Here is a 24,782-nt window from a genome sequence, read left to right as displayed (position 1 = left end):
CTGCCTACTTGCGCTCTCTATCAAATAAATAAATAAAATCTTAAATAAATAAATAAACAAATAAAATTTTAAAAAGAAATAAAGAAAAAAGGAAGTGTAGACATTACTAACAAATACTATTGGAAAAGAAATAGGGAATGCAGTGGGTAGTGTGTGCCTTTTGTATGCAGAAGGCCTTACTGTAAAGGTGAAGTTAAAGAATTGGAAGAGATGAAGGATTCAGATGATGGGGATCAAAGAGAAAGGATGGTGGGGGGACCACAAGCACTAAGGCGCTATGGTGAAAAGAAATGCAAGGAAGTCAGTGTGGTGGGAGGGGAAGACAGAAGATTAAAGGGGTAAAGTGAGGGGGGCCTGGGTGGCTCAGTCAGTTAGGCATCTGCCTTTGGCTTAGGTCATGATCCCAGAGCCCTAGGATCGAGTGGGATTGAGTGAGATGGGGTGAGATGGAGCCCCACGTCAGGCTCCCTGCTGAGGAGGGAGCTTCTCCCTCTGCCCCTCACCCCACCCATGCTCTCTCTCACTCTCTCTCGAATAAATAAATAAAAATCTTTTAAAAAATCTAAAAAGGTAAAGAAGATTCTTTCTTTTTCATCTAAAGAAGGCGAAGGGGATTAAAAGATACAAACTCCCAGTTATAAGCCACAGGGATGAAAAGTAGAACATAGGGAATATGGTCAATGATATTGTAATAAGTGCGTGACACATGGCAACTACACTATAATGGTGAGACTTTCATAATGTATGTAATAGTCGGTTCACAGCGCTGTTCGCTTGAAACTAATACAGTTTTATATGTCAACTATACTTCCACTTAAAATATAAAATTTGTTTAAAAATAAAATAAGGGGCGCCTGGGTGGCTCAGTGGGTTAAAGCCTCTGCCTTCGGCTCAGGTCATGATCCCAGGATCCTGGGATCGAGCCCCGCATCCGGCTCTCTGCTCAGCAGGGAGCCTGCTCCCCTTCCTCTCTCTCTGCCTGCCTCTCTGCCTACGTGTGATCTCTGTCTGTCAAATAAATAAATAAAATCTTTAAAATAAAATAAGATAGCTCTCCTGGGTGGTTCAGTCAGTTAAATGGCTGCCTCTGCCTCAGGTCATGATCCCAGGGTCTTGGGATCAAGTCCCACATTGGGTTCCCTGTGGGGAGGTCTGCTTCTCCTTCTGCCTCTGCGCCTTCTCCCTGCTTGTGTGCACTCTTTCTCTCTCTGACAAATAAATAAATAAAATATTTTTTAAAAGTAGAAATAAGGTAAAGTGAAAGAAGTGTGCTTTTTTAAGACTTTTTTTTATTTATTTGAGAGAGAGAGAATGAAAGAGCTTGAGAGAGAAGCAGACTCCCCATGGAGCTGGGAGCCCAATGCAGGAGTCAATCCCAGGACTCTGAGATCATGACCTGAGCCAAAGGCAGTCGCCTAACCAACTGAGCCACCCAGGCACCCAAGAGGGGCATTTTTTTTTTTTAAACTTATTTATTCGACAGAGAGAGATCACAAGTACGCAGAGAGTCAGGCAGAAAGAGAGAGGGAAGCAGGCTCCCTTCTGAGCAGAAAGCACGATGCGGGACTGGATCCCAGGACCCTGAGATCATGACCTGAGCCGAAGGCAGAGGCTTAACCCACTGAGCCACCCAGGAGCCTCAAGAGGGGCATTTTTAAGTTGTTTTAAACTTATAGCAGCTTCGATTTGTTTTTGAAACAAGATAGTAAGTATAAACATTTTAGACAGTAAGAATGATCTAGTCATCATTTAACAAGAAACAAAGACTTTTGTTCTACAAGTTGCGGTATCTCCTGGTTTAACTGTACATTTGATGCAAGCTCTCTGTTCCTTATTGCATAAACACTTATGCAGGGCATTCTGGTGCCAAATTCTTCATAAAGTGAATCTTTTCCATTGTTTTTCATGATTATATCAGAGATATTTCTTCTCTTTCCACCCAAACAACAAATTCTCCAAAAGATCACCCTTGTTAGGACGCCTGTCAAAGCCTAGAGTCCCAACCCTAATCATTCCTTTTGCTTTCAATATTTTCTCAACTCGGAAGTCTCCTTATGTTCACCAAATCCACAAAGATGTGCCCTATATCGTAGGATTTACTTTTGATAGTTCCTAGGAGGGAGTGTTGAATTTAAGCTACAGTGATCAGAGAAAGTTGTACTGACTCTACCCCTCACCACCAGCCCCCCTCGTTGATGTAATTCAAAATGTCAGGTTAATCTGGTGGTTTCAGGTGAGACCAGATGAAAGAGCACAGTAGAATATCTGGGCCAGTAAATTCGATCAAACTTGATTCAATAAACATCTTCAAGGAATGTGGTGTGGGGTGTTTTAGGGAAGCACAAAGAGTGGTTGGCCCATCTCACAGGGAAGGAAGTGTGGCATTGTCTCCAGACCTGGTGATTTTGAAATTCGTACTTGTCCAAGGGGCAGCGGGATATATGGGACCAAAGTCAAGAGAGGGATTAGGGCCAAAAAGATAAATCTGGAAGTCACATTTTGAGGTGAAAACTGAAAATTTATGGTGCTCTGGAAGTACTAAAATATGGAGGAGGGGGATCTGGCTGGCTCAGTTGGTAGAGCAGGTGACTCTTTATCCCAGGGTTGTGAGTTCAAGCCCCACGTTGGTCATGGAGCCTACTTAAAACACACAAACACACAGAAAGAAAGAAAGAAAGGAAGGAAGAAAGGAAGAAAGAAAGAGAAAGAGAAAGAAAGAAAATGTGAAGGAAATAGGACCAGAGAGCGGAGCAAATTAAGGCTCCTGGAAAGTTCTGGAAGGTTCTGGAAGGTTCTGGAAGGTAGGTATTGGATGGAGCCAACGAGTGCCTAAAGGGAAAGAAACCAAGATAAGTTTTGCACCCTAGGTGCCTCACTTCCTTACCGTTGTCTTGAACCTGTACCAAGGAGGGGAACGAATAAGGAGAGAGATGAAGATAAAGACTTTCACCTTCTACTCTGAATAGTTGTTTGTTGTCTGACTCATTAAAAAAGACCACTCTGCCAAGTACTGTGTTTGCCCTAGCACACCACTCCAGTTCCTTGCCCTCAGGCTTCAGATTAGGTTTGGCAAATGAGAGACAAAAACCGTTTATGTGGGAACTTGAGCACAGGAGAGAGAACAAAGTGTTCATTTCCTTTCTCCCTGAACACTGCACTTGCGGCCTCCTTTGCCCTGTCGGATGCCTTTCTTCCATGGCTATGATGTAGAAAAGATGTCAGAGTTCAAAGCCGACAGCCAAGAAAGAATTCTTGAAACATCTTTGGCGCAAAAAGCTGATTTTATTAAAACACGGGGACACGTGCCATGGGCAGAAAGAGCTGCACTGGGGTCATGGGAAGTGGCCCATTATAAATTTCAAGTTGGGAGGAAGTTAGGGACAGCGTTTTGGAAGCAAGGTTTCTAAGACCTTCAGGTTTCTAAGACCTTTAGCTATTGTTGGGAAAACAATTTATTACTACCTAATAAAAATTTAGTCAGGAGACCCTTCAGATGTATATTGGTGGGTCATATGCTTGGGGGATGATTGCCAATCTGTATCTTGAGGGTGGAGATAAGCAAGTTTCCAAAGGAATTTTTACATTTTTATTTTTACATTTATTATTTTTACATTATTATTTTTACATTTTTTCAAAAAAGATTTTATTTATTTGAGAGACACACAGAGAAACAGAGCACATACAGAGGGAGAGTGAGACGGAGAAGCAGACGTCCCGCTGATCAGGGAACCCCATGTGGGGCTCAACCCCAGTACCCTGAGATCACGTCCGGAGCTGACAGACGAGGCTTAACCGTCGGAGCTAACCAGGCACCCCCCAAAGGAAATTTTATATGTTATAGTAGACTTGCAGGATCCTGGTGGTTGGGCTAAGATTCACTTTTGCACTTAGTAAAGCATTGACATTGAGGCAGATGAGTTTCTAGAGGACTGTCACTCTGCCTGAGTCAAGGACTTGCCCATAGGCAGTTAGGACATTTAATTTTTCTTTTCCCTGTTTCCCACATCAGTTCCACCTCTCCAGCGGCTGGATGACACCATTCCCTCCTTTGTCCCTTTAAGCCTACAGGCAGGAAGCACCGTCTGCTGTTACTATATTCTGGGTATCCCTCGCTGTACTTTGTTCCCCTTAATCCTTTTTTTTTTTTTTAAGATTTTATTTATTTATTTGACAGAGAGAAATCACAAGAGAGGCAGGCAGAGAGAGAGGAAGGGAAGCAGGCTCTCCGCTGAGCAGAGAGCCCGATGTGGGACTCGATCCCAGGACCCTGAGAACTTGACCTGAGCTGAAGGCAGCGGCTTAACCCACTGAGCCACCCAGGCGCCCTAATCCTTTTTTTTTAGGATTTTATTTCTTTATTTGAGAGACAGAGAGAGCACAAAGGGAGAGGGAGAAGCAGACCTTGTGCCGAGCAGGGAGCCCGATGCGGGGCTCGATTCCACGACCCTGAGATCGGATCCCCAGTTGAAAGCAGTCGCGGGACCGACTGAGCCACCCAAGCGCCGCTCGGGAGACATTCCCTACCTACATGGACCACCTGGTGAGCCGCTAAGGCCAAGGCTACGCACGCAGGCGTAAGTGGGCGGGGCGCCGTCAGGGCGGCGTAAGTGGGCGGCGCGCTTGGATGACTCACCGCCCGCGCCATACTTCCACGAACTCTGTCCCTGGAAATTTCTCACGTGGGTATTGCTGTCCCGGACTGTCCTTGCTATCTTGCTTGCTGTATCCCTTTCTCCACCCATCCCGGGCCTGATGCAGGCCGCTTCTGGGGCCGCAGCGGGCCGAGCTGCCTCCAGCCGGCGCCCTTTCCTGCGACCATGCGCGCGGTCCGTGGACGCGAGTCAGGGGAGACTCCCCCCACCCCAAAGTCCGATCGTCTTACCCAGTTCCCTCCAGCAGCAGAACCTGCCGACTGCCTTGCTTATGTCCTGCTAGTCGCTGGGGGTACAGCCGTGATGTAGACAGCCCTGCCCCCTGCCCCCTTGGCGCGTGACTGATAGCTCTAATAAGGCAGATCGTTTCTATGGGATAAATCCTGTGGCAGTTACGGTGTAAAGGACAACGGTGACGGGCGTAGCTTTAGAAAGGGTGACCAGAATGGGGTGGGGATCGCTGAGAAAGGAATCCAGCATCACTTCCTGAAACGAGGCCTGGCCTGAAAGGGCGGGAGTGGCTCCTGAGGGATGCACATCAGGAGTTCCTTGAGTCACTCTACAAATACTAGATTGTTTTTTCCTTCTTAATTTTATTTATTTATTAGGCTTCCCCCAGCCCCGCCGCTTTTAGACCCCACCTATTTTTTTCCAAGCCTTGACAATCCAATGGTGTTGAAATAGCTGCAGTCCATGCCCCCGTGGAGATTTTGTTCTAGTGGGGAAGGTAGAGTTTTAAATAAAATGTCAGGTGCTAAGTAAAGTAAAATGTAACATAACACACTAAGTAAATAAAATTTCAGGTACTGCTAAATAACTACATAGGAAATTAAGATAGGGATGTCTGATACTGGCTTATTTCGAGGAGTGGATTGAGGAAGTCCTTTCCAAGAAGGTGATTTCACCAGCAATCTAAATACGAAAATGCTAGCCGCGGCAACTGGGTGGTTCTGCCTTGGGCCCAGGTCTTGGTCCAGGGTCCTGCATCATGGGGCCCTCTGTTCAGCAGGGATCCTGCTTCTCCTTCTCCCTCTTCCTGTCTCTCTCTCTCTGTCAGATAAATAAAATCTTCAAAAAAAAAAAAAAGTGCAGCCAGGGGCGCCTGGGTGGCTCAGTGAGTTAAGCCTCGCCTTAGGCCCGGGTCATGATCCCAGGGTCCTGGGATCGAGCCCTGCATCGAGTTCTCTGCTCGGCAGGGAGCCTGCTTCCCCCTCTCCCTCTGCCTGCCTCTCTGCCTACTTGTGATCTCTCTCTGTCAAATAAATAAATTAAAAAAAAATTTAAAAAAAAAGTGTTAGCCTTGCAAATAATCTGGGTGAGAAATTTGCCTTCTAGAACTGAGGTTGGCAAGTTAGAAAAGAAGCCAGTGTGGTGGGGTGTTGTGGGTGAAAAAGATCGTGGTGTGAAATTGGGCTGGAGAAGTGGGCAAGGGGCTGGACTAGGTGAGCCGGGGTCCTGAGTTACAAGCTTATATCATGTGTGATAAAATGCTGTGATCTCACTATGCTGAAGTAAGGCAAATGGTGTGTGGTTGGGGCAGGAGCGGAATCAGGGTCCTATTCGGGGGGCCTCGAGTGGTTGATGGTGGTGACTTGAACTAGAGCAATGGTAGCAGAGATGAAAGGATGTGGACAGATTTGGGATATGTTTAGAAATAGATTTGCTGATGAATTGGATATAGAGAGGGCTTAGGAAGAAGGAGCGAGATGGACTGTTTTTGGTGTGAGGAGCTGATTTGGTAGTGCTGATTGAATGGGGAGGACTGGGAGAACAGGCGGTCTGGAGAAAGGAGAAATCGGATTTTCTGTTTTGGCCCGGACAGACTGCCGTCGGTTTTTATGAGACATTGATGTGGAGATGTCTCATGAGCAAGTTAGTGTACTAGTTTGGAGTGTCGGGGAGAGTCAGGATTGAATAAGTTTTGGAATCTGTTGGCAGATAGCGATGAGATGAACTTGCTGTTTTGGGTCAAAAGTGGTTGAATCCTGGCAGTTTCATTGGCTCCATCTACCCGGTGGTGTTTAAGGCCACGAGTCTGGAAGACACTTTGGAAGAGCGTGTAGACAGAAGAAAGTGAAGGACAGGCCCCCGACAGGTCGCTGAGAGGGAGCAGCCAGAAGGCAGAGGCATACCGGAAGAATGCTATCTGACTCCACCAGCTGGGCCCGTCCAGCTCATCGTGTGGGTTTACAGCTATTTTTTCCAGAAAGTCCTCCCTAACTCCTCAAGTGCTAGGCTGGTCGCCATAGTCTCTCGGCCTTGCCCGCACTGGACTGGAAATGTTTGGGCACTTGCCTGACCCCCTCAATAAAACACAGGGTCTGTGAGGGCAGAAATGGGTTTTGTCTTCTTCACAGCAGTGTTCCTAAGACCTTGCCTGGGGCTCAGCAATGTGCAGGTGCTCAAGGATCGTGGGCCCGGGATGTACTTGTATTCCCTGTTCCCACATTTTGCAAGATGAAGCCGGTTTTCAGCGTACCTCGTCTCTCCGAATGCCCGTCTCCCCCACCCCATCCCTGATGCCTCCAGAGCCTCAGCTGTCTTGGAAATCCGAAATCGGTTTGACAGGTGATAGCTGATTACCTTTCAGAGACCTAAGTCATTTCCCACAACGGACAACTCCAGCGATGGCCTCGGTTCTTCACTTCTATGTCCATCCCTCTGGCCATGAGAAGGCAGCTTCCGGACACACTCAGAGGAAGCTCCAAGCGCAGCTCCCAGCGCTGCAGGGTGTCAAGACAGAGCTGTGCTACAACGTGAACTGGACAGGTCAGGCCAAGTTTTGGACTTCGGGGAGGAGGTGTGCCTGGCCAGGCAGGGTCTCAGGCTGTCCCTGTCCTGTCTCCCTGCAGCCAAGTCCCGTCCGAGTGCCGAGGAGATGAAAAAGCTGACGTGGCTCTTTGGCTGCCCCTTGTTACCGGGGGACGTTGCTCAGGAATCCTGGCTCCATCCTGACGCCAATGACCTGCTGCTGGAGGTTGGGCCCAGGTGAGTGTCTCAGCCCGGGGTCAATGGCTTCCGTGTTCTCAGGCAAACCTCCCTTCCAAACGCACTGCCCTCCCCTTCCACTCCCCTTCCTCTTCCTTCTCCTGTCACCCCTGACAGATCTGTTTTTCCTTCACTCCATCCTACTCCCTGCTTAGAAAGCCATACATGTGCCTTCCCTGTTAGGGAAGATGTCTATGAAAGACTGAGCCAGCTACCAGGCACGTTCTAGAAGTTGAACACATTGCATTCTGAGAGGTAGAAATTCAAGCATTTTAGGCTGGAAAGAGGTCCGGTTTGATTTGAGTGACTTTCCAAAGCAGGTTTCTTGGTGCCCAGGTCTGAGGCTAGACGCCGCTGGTGAGGGGGAGAGCGGTGAGAGGTCAGCGGGACGGGTCGGGGGGGGGGATCCACATTCTCCGATGGTGGTCTCAGGTCCTAACCGGCTGGCCCACTCCTCAGGTTGAACTTCTCCACCCCAGCATCCACGAACGTCGTGTCGGTGTGCTGGGCCGCTGGGCTGGGGGCTGTGGATCGCGTGGAGACCACCCGGCGCTACCTGCTTTCGGTGAGGCGGCAGGCCATCCGTGGTGAGGGGGAGGAGGAGCTGGGCCAGAGATCAAAGAGATGCGGTCCTGGGGCGCCGGGGTGGCTCAGTCGGTTAAGCATCTGCCTTTGACTCAGGTCATGGTCCCAGAGTTCTGGGATCGAGTCCCACATCAGGCTCCCTGCTCAGCGGGGAGCCTGCTTCTCCCTCTCCCTTTGCCCTTGGTTGTGTTCCCTCTCTAGTTGGCTCTATCAGTTAAATAAATAAAACCTTAAAAGGAGAAAAAAAAGGAAAAGAGATTAGATCCTGAGGAGGAACTCTTGGCCTCAGGCCTGTCCTGTTTGCAGGTTGTTCAGTGTCTGAGACTTCCTGGTCGAGGGCTCCCTGGGAAGGAAGTCCAGCCTGTGCTCCCCTTGCTAACCTGCGCACCTTACAGGGGCTCATGTCTGCACTCGGCATGTCTTAGGAATCGGCGCACGGGTACCACGCAGATGAGCCGTGGGCAGGCCCTGCGTGACTGGGAGGATCCAGTGTGCACCATTCTGTCCAGACTTGAGCCGTCCACCTCCAGCCGTGTGTGTATGTGTGTGTGTTTGCCCCTAGTTCGCCCAGCCCCCGTCAGCTGAGATGAAGACCATCGCCCTGGCCACCCTCCACGACCGGATGACAGAACAGCACTTCCCCTGTCCCATCCAGAGCTTCTCCCTTGGGAACATTTCGACGCCCCTCAACGGCTCTATCAACATCCTCGCTGAGGGCCGGTGTGCCCTGGAGAAGGCCAACCAGGAGCTGGGTGAGACAGGATGCCTGGGAGGGAGGTGCAGGCGAGGCCGGTCACAGGGGACTGAGCCCTGGGACCTGGTGGCCCGAGTCCGCCAGTCAGCTGTCCCGGGTTGTCTTCTAGGCCTGGCCCTAGACTCCTGGGACCTGGATTTCTACACTAAACGCTTCCAGGAGCTACAGCGGAACCCCAGCACCGTGGAGGCCTTCGACTTGGCTCAGTCCAATAGGTGGGGCAGGTCGGGGCAGAGCAGGGATGGGGACGTTCTGAAGTGTGAGCCCGTGGAGGTTGGACGGGAAGAGCAGAGGGACTTGCCTTCATGCTCTCCTCGAAGAGGGTTCGGGGCTGTCCCCGAGTCCGGTTGAGGGCCCGGGCTCCTCCTCCCACCCGGTAGTCTACACCCAGATCTCAATTTCAGATTCACTTTGCATCTGCGCAATCCGCAGTGAGAGGACGTTTGAAGGTTAAGGCTTTTTGGAGTCTGTTCTGACCTGCTCTTTACTTAAGAGTTGGCCGTTACCTGGCGCTGCTTGCTGAGAAGACAGCACGGCGTGAGAAATGACCCAGCTTTCTCCCTGTCCTTCCCTCCCCGCGTCACCCCGGCAGTGAACACAGCCGACACTGGTTCTTCAAGGGGCTGCTCCACATGGACGGGCAGGAGTTGGCACACTCCCTCTTTGAGTCCATCATGAGCACCCAGGCGTCCTCGAACCCCAACAACGTCCTCAAGTTCTGTGACAACAGCAGGTGGGCTGTGCCCTAGGCCGGGTGGGGGGGGGGGCGGATGGCAAGCACAGGGGAGGGGAGGCTGCGGGAAGGAAGCAAGGTCCACGGCCAATGTGTGCGCAGTGCAATCCAGGGGAAGGAAGTCCAGTTCCTACGGCCGGAGGACCCCACACAGCCAAGCCGCTTCCGGCAGCAGCGGGCCCTGAGACACGTCGTCTTCACAGCGGAGACTCACAACTTCCCCACAGGTGAGCCGGGTCCCAGGGATGGGTCAGCGAGATCAGAATGTGGGGCAGAGGGAAGGTCCTCCAGGCTGGGCCTGGGAAAAACAATGAAGGAGGCTGATTACCTTGATTTTTTTTTCTTTTCTTTCTTTTTTTTTTTTTTTTTTTTAAAGTAGGCTCCATGCCAGACATGGAGCCCAACTCGGGGCTTGAACTCACCACACTGAGATCCAAGACCTGAGTGGAGATCGGGTCGGACGCTTAACTGACTGAGCCACCCAGGCACCCCGTCCTGATTTATAATGGGGTGGTCAGAGCTGGGGTTTGTCTCTTTGGTACACATACATCTCCCCCATTTCTTTACAGGAGTGGCCCCCTTCAGCGGCGCGACCACGGGCACCGGAGGCCGGATCCGAGACGTCCAGTGCACAGGCCGCGGGGCTCACGTGGTGGCTGGCACCGCTGGCTATTGCTTTGGCAACCTGCACATCCCAGGTCCCACCGCCGTCCTCCCTGCCATCTCTCCCTTGTCCTGGCGGTAGTGGAGCCCTTCTGTCTCTTACGTCATCCTGGGTGCCTTTTCTTGGGAGGCAGGGCTCTGGAGCAGCTGGCCTGTCACCAGCTGTCGCCAGGAGAACTCCAGGCCAGGGGAAACCCAAGTCACCAGGAAGGCTTCGCACAAGTGCTAGTTTCTTTATAAACTAGAAACCTGCTCAGCAAGGAAACATGATACTGGGTCAGTCTCGTGACCACACCTGCCCCCAAAGTCCCAGTTTCCTTTTTCAAAAAAAAAGTCTTTATTTGAGAAAGAGAAAGAGGGAGAAGCAGGCTCCCCACTGAGCCAGGACCGCAAGGTCCTGGGCTCGATCCCAGGACCGCAAGGTCCTGGGCTCGATCCCAGGACCCTGAGATCATGACCTGAGCCAAAGGCAGACGCTTAACCAACCAAGCCACCCTAGCGCCCCCAAAGTCCCAATTTCTTAGCCTTAAGAACCCCGATCCTGAGAGTCAGAGGGAGGGCTGTTGTGGGAGCCCGGGAGCAAGGTCGGTGCTGTACTGTAGGCCCTACACCTTCCTGAAACAGAAGTTCCTAAAATGGGACATTCTACCTGCACGGGTGGTCTTGGCGGCTTAGTTAGACTCTTTCTGAGAGACTCTGGCCCCTCTGTCTTCTGTCTTTCTGCTTTCCTTCCAGGTTATAATCTGCCCTGGGAGGATCCAAGCTTCCAGTATCCTGAGAACTTTGCCAGGCCCCTGGAGGTCGCCATCGAGGCCAGTAATGGGGCTTCTGATTACGGCAACAAGTTTGGGGAGCCAGTGCTGGCTGGTAAGGCTGGGGTTATCGAGATAACGGACACCGAGTACCAGAGGTGGGGGGGGGGGGTGTATGACCAAGTGGGTGCTGGGGGCCACTGGGTGACTGCACTCTGCTCTCTCTCCCTGGGGTGTCCACGCTCCAGGCTTCGCCCGCTCCTTGGGCCTCCAGCTCCCAGATGGCCAGCGGCGTGAGTGGATCAAGCCCATCATGTTCAGCGGGGGCATCGGGTCCATGGAAGCCGAACACGTGAGCAAGGAGCCTCCAGAGCCAGGTACGAGCCGCCGCGATTTCCCTGCAGCGCCAGCCAGCAATGCCCCCAGCACTGCTGGAGGGGAGTTTGAGAGGCCACTCCCTGGGTTGGTTTTTCATCTCTCGGCTCATGGCCCTCCGCCCAGTGCAGGTTTCCAAAGCAGGACAGGGCCTTCTGCCAGGAGGGCACTGGGTGTGCGTTGCCTCTATGCGCGCCCCGGTTTCCTCCCACGCAGCGGCGGGGTGGGGGGGCACCTGTGTTTGTTCAGCGCCTGCTGAGCACCAGGGGCCTTTATCTGCCCGCCCAGTTCAGGGGGGCAAACATCCGCTAGGCCCCATCGTGCGCTGGCTCGTTCGCTGCAGTCAAGATAAGAACCGGGTTGCGTTCCTGGAAGAGGTGACCCAGTCACGTGGTTCAGAAAAGGCAGAAAAGGTCACACAGTGAAAAGTGTCCTTCCTTTGACCTCCCAGTTTCCCTCCCCAGAGGTGACCAGCGGTAGCCAGTGACTTGGGTACCTGACCAGAGAGATTTCCCTGCATCTAGGAACAGACCTGTATGCGAATTTGTCCCTTTTTTAAAACAAATAACACAGGCACGTGCTTCTTTCTCTTAATAACCAGTGTATTGAGATGTAATCCGTGTACCTGGAAGTTCACCCTTTTAAAGTGTACAAGGCAGAGGTTTTTTAGGATACACACAAAGCTGTGCCTTGAGCCACACTAATTCCAGAATGTCATTGTCACCAGCACACCCGCCAGCAGTCTCTTCCTCCCTTAGCCCCTGGCGTTGGCCCATTGACTTCTGTCTCTGTGGATTTGCCTGTTCGGGACATTTCACATGAATGGAATCACACAGGATGTGGCCTTTTGCGTCTGGCACTTTTCACGGTGCACCGTGTTTTCAAGAACTATCTGTATGGTAGCATGAACCAGACCCTCATTCCTTTTCAGGGCCAGGCCTCTCCTGTGTCTGTCTGTGCGTCCGTTGGTAGACACCTGGGTTCTTTAGCCGGTGTGGGTAGTGCTGCTATAAACACACGTGTACGTGTTTTTCTGGGCCCATATGTTCTCGTGCCTCCAGTCTGTAGAACTACAAGTGGAAATGGGGGCTCCCACAGTAACCGTGTCCAGCTTTTTAAAAAACTGCCAGACTAGTCTCTAAACCACTTTGCACTACCCCCCGGCCCCCACCAGCTGTGTAAGAGGGTTCTAATTTCTCCACATCCTCACCAACTCCTGTTATCGGTCTCTGATTCTAGCCACCCTGTGGCGTGAAGTGGCATCTCGTTGTGGTTGGGGTTTGCATTTCCGTAATGGCTAATGACATTGAGCATGTTTTCACGTGCGTTTAGAGATCTTCCTTGGTGTGAAATGTCTGTCTGATTCTTTGTCTTTTTTGGCGGGGGGCGGGGGGGATTCTTTGTTCATTTTAGATCAGGTTGTTTTTTTTGTGTGTGTGGAGTTATAAAAGAGTTCTATGTATTCAGGATGCTAAACGGTTATCAGATAGATACATGACTTGCAAGTATTTTTTCCTGCTCTTTTTACTTTTTCGTGATGTCTTACAAAGAAAGCACAGATGTTTTTAGTTTTGGTCAAGTCAAGTTTATCTCTATCTTTTTTTGCTGCTTATGGTTTTGATGTCAAGGCGAACGAAACCATTGCCTAAGCCAAGGTCATAAAGACTACAGCTGTGTTTTCTTGTCATATTATAGCGTTTACATTTAGGTTTCTGATACTTTTTTTTGTTTGTCTTTTCTTCCAAGACTTTTTATTTATTTGAGAGAGAGAGCGCGCGTGTGCGCATGAGCGAGGGATAGGGGAGTGGTAGAGGGAGAAGGAGGCTCTCTGCTGAGCGGGGAGCCCGATGTAGGACTTGATCCCAGGACCCTGAGATCATGACCTGAATTGAAGGCAGACGCTTAATAGACTGAGCCACCCACATGCCCTTCTGATACATTCTGAGTGAATTTTTTTAATATGGTGTGAGATAGGAGTCTAACTTCTCTCTTTTACACGTGGATATCCAGTCCTAATGCCATATCTTGAAGACTCTTCATTTGTACCTTGCTGAATAGTCTTGGGACTGTTCAAAAATGAGTTGCCCCAGGGGTTCCTGGCTGACTCAGTCCATAGAATACGCAGCTGTCGAACTTGGGGTTGTGAGTTCAAGCCCCATATTGGGTGTGGAGCCTACTTAAAAGAAGAACAGAAACAAAAATCAGCTGGCCATAAACGTAGGACTCCTTTACGGATTCACAGTTCGCAGCCCATAGATCCATGTATCAGTCCTTGTGCTGGAACCACACTGTCTGGATTACTACAGCTTTGTAGTAAATGCTAAAAGCCGGCAGTGTGGGTCCTCCAATTTCGTCCTCCTTTTTCATGATTGTTTTGGCTGTTCTAGGTCCTTTATGTTTCCATACAGATTTTAGGATCGGCTGTTCCATTTCTGTGAGAAAGGCAGGTAGATTATGACAGGGATTGGGCTGAGTGTAGATCAGTTTGGGGAACACAGCCACCATAAGAGCATTAAACCTTTTCCTCTGTCAACATGAGCTCTGTTTCCCTTCGTTTAGGTCTACTTACCAGTTTCCGGGCGTAAGTCTTCCAGCTCTGCTATTACTTATTTCTGTTATTTTTTTCCTGATGCAATTGTAAAGGGCGCCCATAATTCTGTACCTTGCTCTTTTCACTTAGAAATGTACCTTGGAGATCATGTCATATTGATAAATATACAAAATTGTATGTGATCCTCTTCTGGGGGGGATAGTGTTTCAGTGTGCGGATATACCGTAATCGATGAATCAGCTCCCTCTTGTGAGCCTTAAATCACAGTTGGCCCTTTGAACAACACGGGTTTGAGCCGGGCACGTCCACTTGTCTGTGTATTTTTTTCATTAAATACGGGACAGTCCTGTAAATGTATCTTTCTTCTAATTTTGTGAATGTTCTCTTTTTTCTAGCTTACTTTATTGTGAGAGTAGTGTGACATATAATGTAAAACCATAGCGTCTGTGTAACACACAGAATACATGTTGTTCATTGGTTTTTATTAGTTTATTACTTTTTTTGTTTAGATTTTATTTATTTATTTGACAGAGATCACAAGTAGGCAGAGAGGCAGGCCGGGGGTGGGGCGGAAGCAGACTCCCTGCTGAGCAGAGAGCCTGATTCGGGGCTGGATCCCAGGACCTTGGGATCATGACCTGAGCTGAAGGCAGAGGCTTAACCCACTGAGCCACCCAGGCGCCCCAGTTTATTACTTTCTATCATTTATTATTAATCGACCATCATTTGTAAAGCTTCTGGTCGATAGTAGGTTCTGAGTAGTTGAGTTGACTGTTCCATGTGCATATTTTACTGGGTAGGTCACCACCCCCTAAACCCAGTGTTGTTCAGAGGTCAACGCGTTTGCTGTCTTCGGTAACACAAATGACGCGGCAGTGTTTGATTTCGCGCCTGCATGGGTAAAGCTGGAGCGTGACTTGCCCGGCGTGTATTCGCCCGAAGAACACGAACATCTGTGATAGTGATTGCTGTCCCCTCTTAGCCGCTTCTGTCATTCGTACACGTGTTCACACTCCCGCTCCTCCTGCTGGATTCCCCCGTGTTCTGACTGCCTTCCTTCCCCGCAGGCATGGATGTGGTGAAGGTTGGGGGTCCCGTCTACAGGATTGGAGTCGGGGGTGGAGCCGCGTCGTCTGTGCAGGTGAGTGGGACTAGCTCAAGGGCAGAGTCCGCCACACCGTCGCGCCCTGGGCCTCGGTGGCACGTGAGCTCCCAGAGCCCTCCGCCCAGCTCTGCCGTCTCTTGCCCCAGGTGCAGGGCGACAACGCCAGCGAGCTGGACTTCGGGGCTGTGCAGCGCGGGGACCCAGAGATGGAACAGAAGATGAACCGTGTGATCCGGGCTTGTGTGGAGGCCTCCAGGGGGAACCCCATCTGCAGCCTCCACGATCAGGGCGCTGGCGGCAATGGTGAGGACAGGGACTGGGATGAGGGACCTGGCCTCCCCGGCCTCTTGCCGGGTTCCACTGAGGCTGAGGCATCGAGGGTCTGCAAGCGGCCGTCCGGCCCAGGGTCCCGTTCTCTACCCGCCCCCGTACCTTCGGGAGAGGCTGGGCACTGGGGGGGCGGGAGCCCGCCGCCACGGGATGGTTGTTAGAGGGGTGGGGTGCGGCCACAGTTCTGCAGGGCGCACAGAATTCGGGGCTCCTTTGGAAGCCGGTGCTGACCGTGGCTGCCTTACCCCCTCTCCCCCACGCCCTCTCACTAGGCAACGTCCTGAAGGAGCTGAGTGACCCCGCGGGGGCTGTCATCTACACCAGCCGCTTCCAGGTGGGCGTCGTGCCCTGAGGTCTGGCCATTTCTCCTCCCCACCAGCCCCAGCCTTCTTCCCCCCACCCCCCGCACCCAGACTCCTAGCGAAGACCAGAGATGGGGCAGTGCCCGCTGACCTTTTCCTTTCCTTCTCCTTCCCGGATGCAGCTCGGGGATCCGACCCTGAACGCCCTGGAGATCTGGGGCGCCGAGTACCAGGAGTCGAATGCACTTCTGCTGAGGCCCCTTGACCGGGACTTCCTCAGTCGTGTCAGCGCCCGGGAACGCTGTCCGGCTTGCTTTGTGGGCACCATCACTGGGGACAAGAGAGTGAGTGGGCCCAGGGAGTCGGTGGTGGCCGCAGTGTGTGGGCTCGGAGCTGCCTGTGTCCGAGCTGGAGGGAGGGAGAGCCATCTGGGGGAGAAAAGGAGAGGAGGATGGGAGTCGGTGGCATGCAGACTGGGGGACAGCGTGTCGGAGGCTGCCAGGAGCAGGCACTCAATAGGGAAGCCAGACAGAGGGTGGAGAGAGCACTTCTGCCTGGCTTTCTGGAAGCATTCCCTGCTCAGGTTCACGGTCTCCTTTGTTCTGGGCTCTGCGGCCGTAGATAGTGCTGGTGGACGATCGCAAGTGCCCCGTTGGAAGAAATGGCCATGAGGATGGCTCCCCCTTGTCTCCCCCAACCCCTGTGGACCTGGAGCTGGATTGGGTGCTGGGCAAGATGCCTCGGAAGGTACGTGGGGGTGGGAGGGAGGCTGGTTTTCCTCCCTTCTCTGCCCCATCTCTTCCGACCGCCCTTCGCCTGACACGTGCTTTGTCCCGTCTGTGCCCAGCGCTCCCGCAGCTGCTCACACCCCTGTCACCTTCTGTGTCGTAGGAGTTCTTCCTCCAGAGGAGTTTCCCCGTGCTGAAGCCCCTGGCCTTGCCCCCGGGTCTGCGTGTGCGCCAGGCTCTGGAGCGCGTTCTGAGGCTGCCCGCCGTGGCCAGCAAGCGCTACCTCACCAACAAGGTCCAGCGTGCGGTCTCTGTCCCCTTCCCGCTGCTCCCCTGCCCCTGGCCTCCCCATAGCTATGGGGATTCAGCAGGCCCAAGGGAGAAGCGACCCTGTGGGCCGGCTCCCCTGCTCCCACCGCCTGAAGCCTGTGTGTCTGTGATGACGCCTGTCCCCCCACCACCCCGGCATCCCTGGTTCTGGCCCCGGCATCCCTGGTCCCAGCCCCTTGCCAACCGCAGCTGGTTCTGCAGGTGGACCGCTCCGTGGGCGGCCTGGTGGCCCAGCAGCAGTGCGTGGGAGCCCTGCAGACCCCCCTGGCAGATGTGGCCGTCGTGGCCCTGAGTCACCAGGAGCTTGTCGGGGCCGCCACCGCTCTGGGAGAGCAGCCCGTCAAGAGCCTGCTGGACCCCAAGGTGTCCGCCCGCCTGGCCGTGGCCGAAGCCCTCACCAACCTGGTGTTCGCGCTGGTCACCGACCTCCGGGTGAGTCCCGTTGGGGGGGCATCCGCCTCCGGCCCTTCCTGCTCCGGACCTCCCAGCCCTTCCGCCCCCGCCCCCGACTCCCCACCTCTCTTGTCTCTGATGCACCCGTGTCCGCCGCTCCCCAGGACGTGAAGTGCAGCGGGAACTGGATGTGGGCCGCCAAGCTCCCAGGGGAGGGCGCGGCTCTGGCAGATGCCTGCGAGGCTATGGTGGCGGTGATGGCGGCCTTGGGCGTGGCAGTGGATGGTGGCAAGGACTCTCTCAGCATGGCCGCCCGGGTGGGCTCTGAGACAGTGCGGGCTCCGGGTAGGGCCTGGGGGTCGTGGGAAAGGGGCAGACCTGTGGGGCTGGGCTGGCATCTCACTCTCTTCCTCTTTTTCTTCTCTTTAATCTTAAAAAAATTAGCATATAATCTATTACTTGTTTTAGGGGCATGGGTCTGTGATCACCTTTTTTCTTTTTTAAATCAGAGAGTGTGTGTGAGAGCAGGGGGAGGGGGCAAAGGAAAGGGAGAGGGAAGCAGACTCCCCGCTGACTGTGGGGCCTGCCGGTCACGGGGCTCGATCTCAGGACCCTGAGATCATGACCTGAGCCTAAGCCATGAGTTGGACACTCCACCAACTGCACCCCCCAGGCGCCCCCACTCTTGTGCTCCTTTGCTCTACAGGATCGCTGGTCATCTCAGCCTACGCGGTCTGTCCAGACATTACGGCCACTGTAACTCCAGACCTCAAGCATCCTGGAGGGGGAGGTATGGGCGCGTCCCTGTTCTCCCCGCACTGTGCATTCAGAGCTGGGTCCTCTGGGGTCAGCTGTGGGAGGTCTGGGCCCCTTGCCTTGGCTGTGGGAATGGGGGTCTCTGGGTCTGCCCACATGACAGGAACCTCAGTACTTGCGAGCACGGTGGTAGGGGGGCGTTCTGAGCCATCCCGCCCCCTCACCCCTGCCCTGTTTCTGCAGGCCGTCTGCTGTATGTGCCTCTGAGCCCTGGGCAGCACCGGCTGGGGGGCACGGCTCTGGCCCAGTGCTTCTCGCAGCTGGGTGAGCAGCCTCCCAACCTGGACATCCCCGAGAACTTGGCGCATGCCTTTAAGGTCACGCAGGGCCTGCTGAGAGGTGAGCGAGGCCTTGGGGCAGAGGGCGTCTGTGACTGGCAAGTGGCAGGCACTCACCGGCGGAGCAAGTCGGGGGGCAAAGGGGGTCCGTCACCCTGGTCTCCGGTTCCTGGAGCATGCCCACGTTCACACATGGGACCTCCCCTCTAGAAGGGGGTTTGGGCCCCGAGGCTGCTAAGCGTTTTTCTCCCTCCTCCAGACCGCCTCCTCTGCTCAGGCCATGACGTCAGTGATGGGGGTCTCATCACCTGCCTGCTGGAGATGGCCTTTGCTGGGAATTGTGGGATAGAGGTGGACGTGCCTGCCCCTGGGGTCGACGGTGAGGAGCGGGCGGTTTAGACTCGGGCCTGGGCTGCCTGCCCCACCCTGTGGACCCCACATCCCGTGAAAAAAATGGAGCGTCCCCAACAGCATTCCCAAGTCCTTGGCTGTCCTCTCTCACCGCTCAGCCTAGTGACTCACCCATCTGGGCCCCTTCCCATAGACCTGGAGGCCACATGCTTGGTCTCTGTCTCAGCCCTCCCAACCCCTCTGATCCCCGCCTCCAGTCCCTCAGCCCGGAGCCACTGCTGGCCCCACCCCCCTACATCCGTGGTGTCCCCCAGTCACCCTTGCGCCCCTACCTCGTGCTCCCAGTGCTGCCAGTGCTGTTCGCCGAGGAGCCGGGCCTGGTGCTGGAGGTGCAGGAGCCAGACCTGGGCCAGGTGCTGGAGCGCTACGAGGCTGCCGGACTCCGCTGCCTGGAGCTGGGCCCCACGGGCGACGCCGGGCCCCACGCCCTGGTGAGGAAGGGCAGGACGGTGCACGGCGGGGAGGCCCTGGCCGCCCTGCGCCAGCCCCAGGGGCAGCCTCCTGACTCTTGGCCCTGAGAGACGCGCCCCCTCTCTGCAGGTGCGCGTGTCCGTGAACGGGGCAGTGGTCCTAGAGGACACCGTTGGGCAGCTGCGCGCCGTGTGGGAAGAGACGAGTTTCCAGCTGGACCGGCTGCAGGCGGAGCCGCGCTGTGTTTCCGAGGAAGAACAGGGGCTGCGGGAGCGCACGGGGCCCAGCTATTGCCTGCCCCCGACCTTCCCCGCAGCGTCCGTGCCCCACGAGCCCGGTGAGGGAGCCTGTGCCGTCCTGGCTTCCCCGACCCTCAGCCCCTGGGGGCGGAACGCAAGGCCTGGACGCCTGGGCCTGCGCAGGAAAAGGCGTATGGGGGGACTTCGTGATAGGGAAAGAGACTTCTGGCCCAGAGACACTCCTCCTCCCCGCCAGGTGGTCCCGTGCCCCGAGTCGCCATCCTGCGAGAGGAGGGCAGTAACGGAGACCGCGAGATGGCAGATGCCTTCCACTTGGCCGGGTTTGAGGTGAGCGGGGCGGCTGGCAGAGCCGGGGCCGGGGCGGGGCCTCGGGCTGTGTCTGCCCATGCTGCCCCTGCCCGTCCTGCCAGGTGTGGGACGTGACCATGCAGGACCTGTGCTCCGGGGCAATCGGCTTGGACACATTCCGTGGTGTGGCTTTTGTGGGCGGATTCAGCTACGCGGACGTTCTGGGCTCTGCCAAAGGTAGGCGTCGTGCATCTGCCCGTTCCCTCTCCCCCCCCCCCCCCCCCCCCCCCCGCACACTCCCTCACCTGCAGGCCCATAGGCACCTGCAGGGCTGCCGTGGCTCCCTTCTTCCTGACCAGGAACTGGTCTCCCACCTCCGCAGCGCCAGGGACGGGGAGTACATCCATTCTGGGCTGGACGCCAGCAGCAGGCCCCGGGCTGACTGATGTGAGGTGGGGTGGCACGGGCCCCATCTAAAGGCGTCTACGCCTCTGGCAGATTGTGCTCTCTGAGGGCATTTATTTATTATTTATTTATTATTTATTTGACAGACAGAGATCACAAGCAGGCAGAGAGGCAGACAGAGAGAGAGGAGGATGCAGGCTCCCTGCTGAGCAGAGAGCCCGATGTGGGGCTCCATCCCAGGACCCTGGGATCATGGCCTGAGCCGAAGGCAGAGGCTTTAACCCACTGAGCCACCCAGGCACCCCGGGTGGTTACTTTTTAATTTTTTTAAAGATTTTATTTGTTTGAGAGAGAGCGAGCGAGCAAGGGGAGCACAAGCAGGGGCAGAGGGAGAAGCAGGCTCCCCACCGATGCGGGGCTCGATCCCAGGACCCCGGGATCATGACCTGAGCCAAAGGCAGATCCCTAACCAACTGAGCCACGTAGGCGTGCCCAGAATCCAGATTTTTATATGATAAATGTTAGGGAGTTCAATAAAGAACGGTGAAAGTGCTCTGCTGGCCAGGCGGGAAAACTTAAGGGCGGGCTTTGGGCCACGAATGGCAACATCTGAGCAGATAAACCTGTTCTCTTTGCGTTTGCCCTGTAGAGGGTATGTGCGTGTGCGCGCACCTGTGTGTGTGTGCGTGTGTACATCGGTGTGTGCATGCACGTGTGTTGGGGGCTGGGAGGGTCATGGCAGGGACGGAAGAGCGGCTGCCCCCCTCCATGCCAGGCCCCACCCTGATGTCCCTGTTCCCTCCTAGGGTGGGCGGCCGCTGTGACCTTCCACCCGCTGGCCGGGGCCGAGCTGAGGCGCTTCCGGAAGCGGCCCGACACCTTCAGCCTGGGCGTGTGTAACGGCTGTCAGCTGCTGGCGCTGCTGGGCTGGGTGGGAGGCAGCCCCAGCGAGGAGGCCCAGGAGGCCGAGGAGCGGGGCCCCGACTCCTGGCCTGCCCCTCCCGGCCTCGTGCTGCGCCACAACCTGTCCGGCCGCTTCGAGTCTCGCTGGGCCAGCGTGCGTGTGGGGCCTGGGCCGGCCCTGATGCTGCGAGGGATGGAGGGCGCCGTGCTGCCCGTGTGGAGCGCTCACGGGGAAGGTCAGGCTCCGGAGGGCGGGGGGGGAGGCTTGGTGGGGGGCGGTGTGGTTGAAGGGCATGAGGGAGCTTTGCCCTCCCTTCCCTCTTGCTTCCCCTGCTGCAGGTTACATGGCGTTTTCTTCCCCGGAGCTCCAAGCCCAGATCGAAGCCTTGGGCCTGGCGCCACTGCACTGGGCAGACGATGCTGGGCAGCCCACGGAACAGTACCCCATGAATCCCAACGGGTCCCCCGGCGGGGTGGCTGGTGTCTGCTCCCTCGATGGCCGCCACTTGGCTCTCATGCCACACCCTGAGCGCGCTGTGAGGCCGTGGCAGTGGGCGTGGCGACCTCCCCCGTTTGACACCCTGACCGCCTCCCCCTGGCTCCAGCTCTTCATCAACGCCCGAAACTGGACCCGGGAAGGGGGCTGCTGAGCGGGCCAGGGGGGCTCCCCTGGGCCTGACGGTTTGTGCCCGGGGGGGGGTCTGCTGTCCCCAGCCTCAAATTCAGAAGCACCCCACCTTCCCTCCCAATACGTCTCAGACAGACAAGGGCCAAAATGCCCAAAAAAACCTCCGCTGGCTTTATTAATCTGCCCGCTTTTGCCTTACGCTGTTGGATCAGTTTGCGGGTCTGCTCGAACAGGGTTGTCTGGGGGCCTGGGGAGCAGCGTGGGGTGCTGAGGACAGAGCCGCCCTGGGAAGTGAGAATAGCCCGTTGTCCCCCCCCACACACACGCACACGCTCTACGCAGTGATTGCCGTGTTGTGCCCCCCATCGCTCTGGGCTCGGAGGGGTGTTCTATGTGCCCCTTCCTCGTAGCAGGGGTTGAGGGGCTGGGGGTGTATGAGAGCACGTAAGTCAGGACCCACGTGTCCTCGTCAGAGAAAGAGCAGAAGATTTCTGGATCCCGCTTTTTCAAATGTAGTACAAGTAGTCTGACCACGTTTCTCTGAGCGGGTCTCCCGCTGTGTCCTTGGGCTACCCTGGTCCGGGTCTCCAAACTCGGTATTTGTTCTCGATGCAGCAGCTTCCTGAAAGAAATGGTCAGCGCCTGCTTCCCTAGAATTAAGCCTTTAGCCAGCCAGCCTGCCTTCCTCCCTCCGTCCCTCCCTCCATCCCATGCTTTCCTTCACCCATCCATCCTTTCCATTCATTCCTTCTCTCGTCCGTCCATTCATCTGTCCATTTCCTCCTTCCCTCCCTCCCTCCACTCCTTCCACTCATTCATTGCTTCATTCATTCCATTAATGTTGGATGATAAGTTACAGTGCTGGGCACTGCCACCGGGCCCAGGGGCTTTACGACCTGATCTAGTTTTATATAATAACTGCGGGGGGGCGGGGCGTCTGGCAGGTTCAGTCCAAACAGCATGTGACTTGATTTCGGGCTCGTGAGTTCGAGCCCCATGAGATTACTTAAACGAATAAACTTGAAAACAACGACATAGCTCTGTGTGGCAGCTGCAATGAACCAGGCGTGCATTTGGCATTTCGTAGGTGTCCAAAGTATTTTTGACAAGAATTCAACAAGGTACTGGATAGGTGTTCTCCCCCCCCCTTTTTTTTTCCACAAAGGAGCCATTAAGGTGAAAGGTTACATAAATTGCCTAGGGCCACACAGCCTGTCGGGGCAGAGCCCCAGGCCCGCTCTCCCCCTCCTGCTGCTGCTGCCCACCATCCTGCAGACCCAGATGCTGGGGCCCTACTGTCCAGTCTCGCTGACAGCTGCCCATGACAGCCTGTGTGTGCAACTTGTACACAGTCCGTTTGTCCCCTAAATAGTTCAACATCTTCATTAAAGATATTTCCCCAAGACTGAAGACTCGAGTCGGATCCTGGAGGGCGTGGGGGCTGGGGCGGGGGTGGGCAGCGGGGCAAAACGGGGGTGCCTGGGTAGCTGAGTCCGTTGAGTTTTTGGCTCTTGATTTGGGCTTGGGTCATAATCTCAAGTCGGGCTCTGTGCTAGGTGGGGAGTCTGCTTAGGATTCTCCCTATTCCACTGCCCCTCCCCTGCTCATGCTCACTCACTCTCAAAATCTTAAAAAAAAAAAAAAAAAATTGGGTGGAAAAGTAGTTCCCACACTGAAAGATACCTTTAAAAAAATTCTTGGGGTGCCTGGGTGGCTCAGTTAAGCATCTGCTGGGGTCAGGATCCTGCAGTCCTGGGTCGAGCCCTGCATTGGGCTCCCTGCTCAGCGGGGAGTCTGCTCCTTCCGCCCCCTCCCTGCTTGTGCTGGCTCTGGCTCACTCTCAGATAAAAATGCTTTCCCTAGCCCCTTGCCCCTTGCCCCCACCTCTCTCTCCCACTCTTAAAAACAATAGGCCCCAAGAGACATCACTTAGGCCAAGTCCCCAAAAGGGGGCTTAATACCTAATCTCATTGTATTGTCGCCCTCCCCCCTAACATGTAGGCTTTTTTTTTTTTTTTTTTTTAAGCTTTATTTATCTTAGTATGAACCGGATGGACAGAGGGAGAGCAAATCGCAAGCAGAGTCCGTGCTCAGCTTGGGCCCCACTGCGGGGCTCCGTCCCATGACCCCGACCGAGATTATGACCTGAGCTGAAACCAAGAATCGAATGCTTAACTGCACCACCCATGCGTGCCCCAAAATGTAGTCTTAACTGGTCAGTTGAGTTTTCCAATGGGCACCAATGAGTCTGCCACATGGGCCTCTCCATCTTCCAAAGGAAGCTGTATTGCGCATTGTGGGGCCCTCAGTTCTCCCGACTAAAGGAAAGTGACCTTGCCAGGAACAATCGTTTTACTAATCGCTCTCGCCCCCAACCTCCTGCCGCTTACAAAACTGCTCAGAGCACCCCTACCCCACCTCATCTGCTAGAGGGTTTGCTGCCCGATTCACGAATCATCCAGAAAGGCCAATTAGATCTTCACATGTACTCTGTTGAATTTTTTAACCATGATCTTTTAAACTCATAGATAATCCCAAATGCAGAACATTGGGACTGATACCAAGGCTTAGATGTCAAGCTTACTTAGTGCTCGAGGCAAAAGGAGGATGTGTGAGGTGACTGGCTGACTGGCTGTGGTCAGTTCATGTGTGCATCTGGAGATGGAGAGGTTTCTGCTCCAGGTCACCCTGGCCAAGCAAGACCCACCCTCAACCACGACAGGGACTGAGGCCATGCAGCTTCCCAGCCCTGTGTTGCCGGCCCCAGATCCAGCTCCTGCCTCTGCCCACTCCTTGCAAAGACCCCCTAGCAAACCCCCGACAGGCTGCCCATCCTCATTTTGTTTTTTATTTTATTTTTATTTTCTTAATATTTTATTTATGTATTTGACAGAGATCACAAGTAGGCAGAGGCAGGCAGAGAGAGGGGGAAGCAGGCTCCCCGCCGAGCAGAGAGCCTCATGTGGGGCTCGATCCCAGGACCCTGAGATCATGCCCTGAGCAGAAGGCAGAGGCTTAACCCCCTGAGCCACCCAGGCACCCCTCATCCTCATTTTCTTTTTTTTTTTTTTAATATTTTATTTATTTATTTGACAGACAGAGATCACAAGTAGGCAGAAAGGCAGGCAGAGAGAGAGAGAG

General features: G+C 54.4%; 1 protein-coding gene across 4 annotated transcripts; it reads left to right on the top strand.

The window, feature by feature from the left end:
* The first annotated feature begins 4,576 nt into the window (after positions 1–4,576).
* On the top strand, positions 4,577–23,046 carry PFAS (phosphoribosylformylglycinamidine synthase). Of its 4 annotated transcripts, none has more exons than XM_045986211.1 (28): positions 4,577–4,679; positions 7,243–7,421; positions 7,505–7,640; positions 8,100–8,205; positions 8,788–8,977; positions 9,089–9,194; positions 9,572–9,712; positions 9,815–9,939; positions 10,282–10,410; positions 11,111–11,242; positions 11,376–11,504; positions 15,121–15,194; positions 15,305–15,461; positions 15,761–15,822; positions 15,973–16,134; positions 16,412–16,537; positions 16,682–16,813; positions 17,050–17,280; positions 17,406–17,586; positions 17,948–18,031; positions 18,241–18,396; positions 18,595–18,714; positions 19,032–19,177; positions 19,287–19,494; positions 19,653–19,744; positions 19,828–19,942; positions 20,917–21,249; positions 21,353–23,046. In XM_045986211.1, the coding sequence occupies exons 2-28, from the start codon at positions 7,280–7,282 to the stop codon at positions 21,661–21,663; spliced, it is 4,026 nt and encodes a 1,341-aa protein (XP_045842167.1). In that variant the 5' UTR covers positions 4,577–4,679; positions 7,243–7,279; the 3' UTR covers positions 21,664–23,046. The 4 variants fall into 4 exon arrangements, with proteins under 4 accessions (XP_045842167.1, XP_045842168.1, XP_045842165.1 ...); XM_045986212.1 differs by having other exon boundaries at positions 4,607–4,679; positions 7,221–7,421; XM_045986209.1 differs by having other exon boundaries at positions 4,607–4,679; positions 7,013–7,421.
* The last annotated feature ends 1,736 nt before the right edge of the window (positions 23,047–24,782 follow it).

Source organism: Meles meles, chromosome 18 (assembly GCF_922984935.1).
Source record: "Meles meles chromosome 18, mMelMel3.1 paternal haplotype, whole genome shotgun sequence".
NCBI classification, from domain to species: domain Eukaryota; kingdom Metazoa; phylum Chordata; class Mammalia; order Carnivora; family Mustelidae; genus Meles; species Meles meles.
Note: the sequence above shows the minus strand (reverse complement) of the source record. Positions and strands in the feature narration are given on the sequence as shown.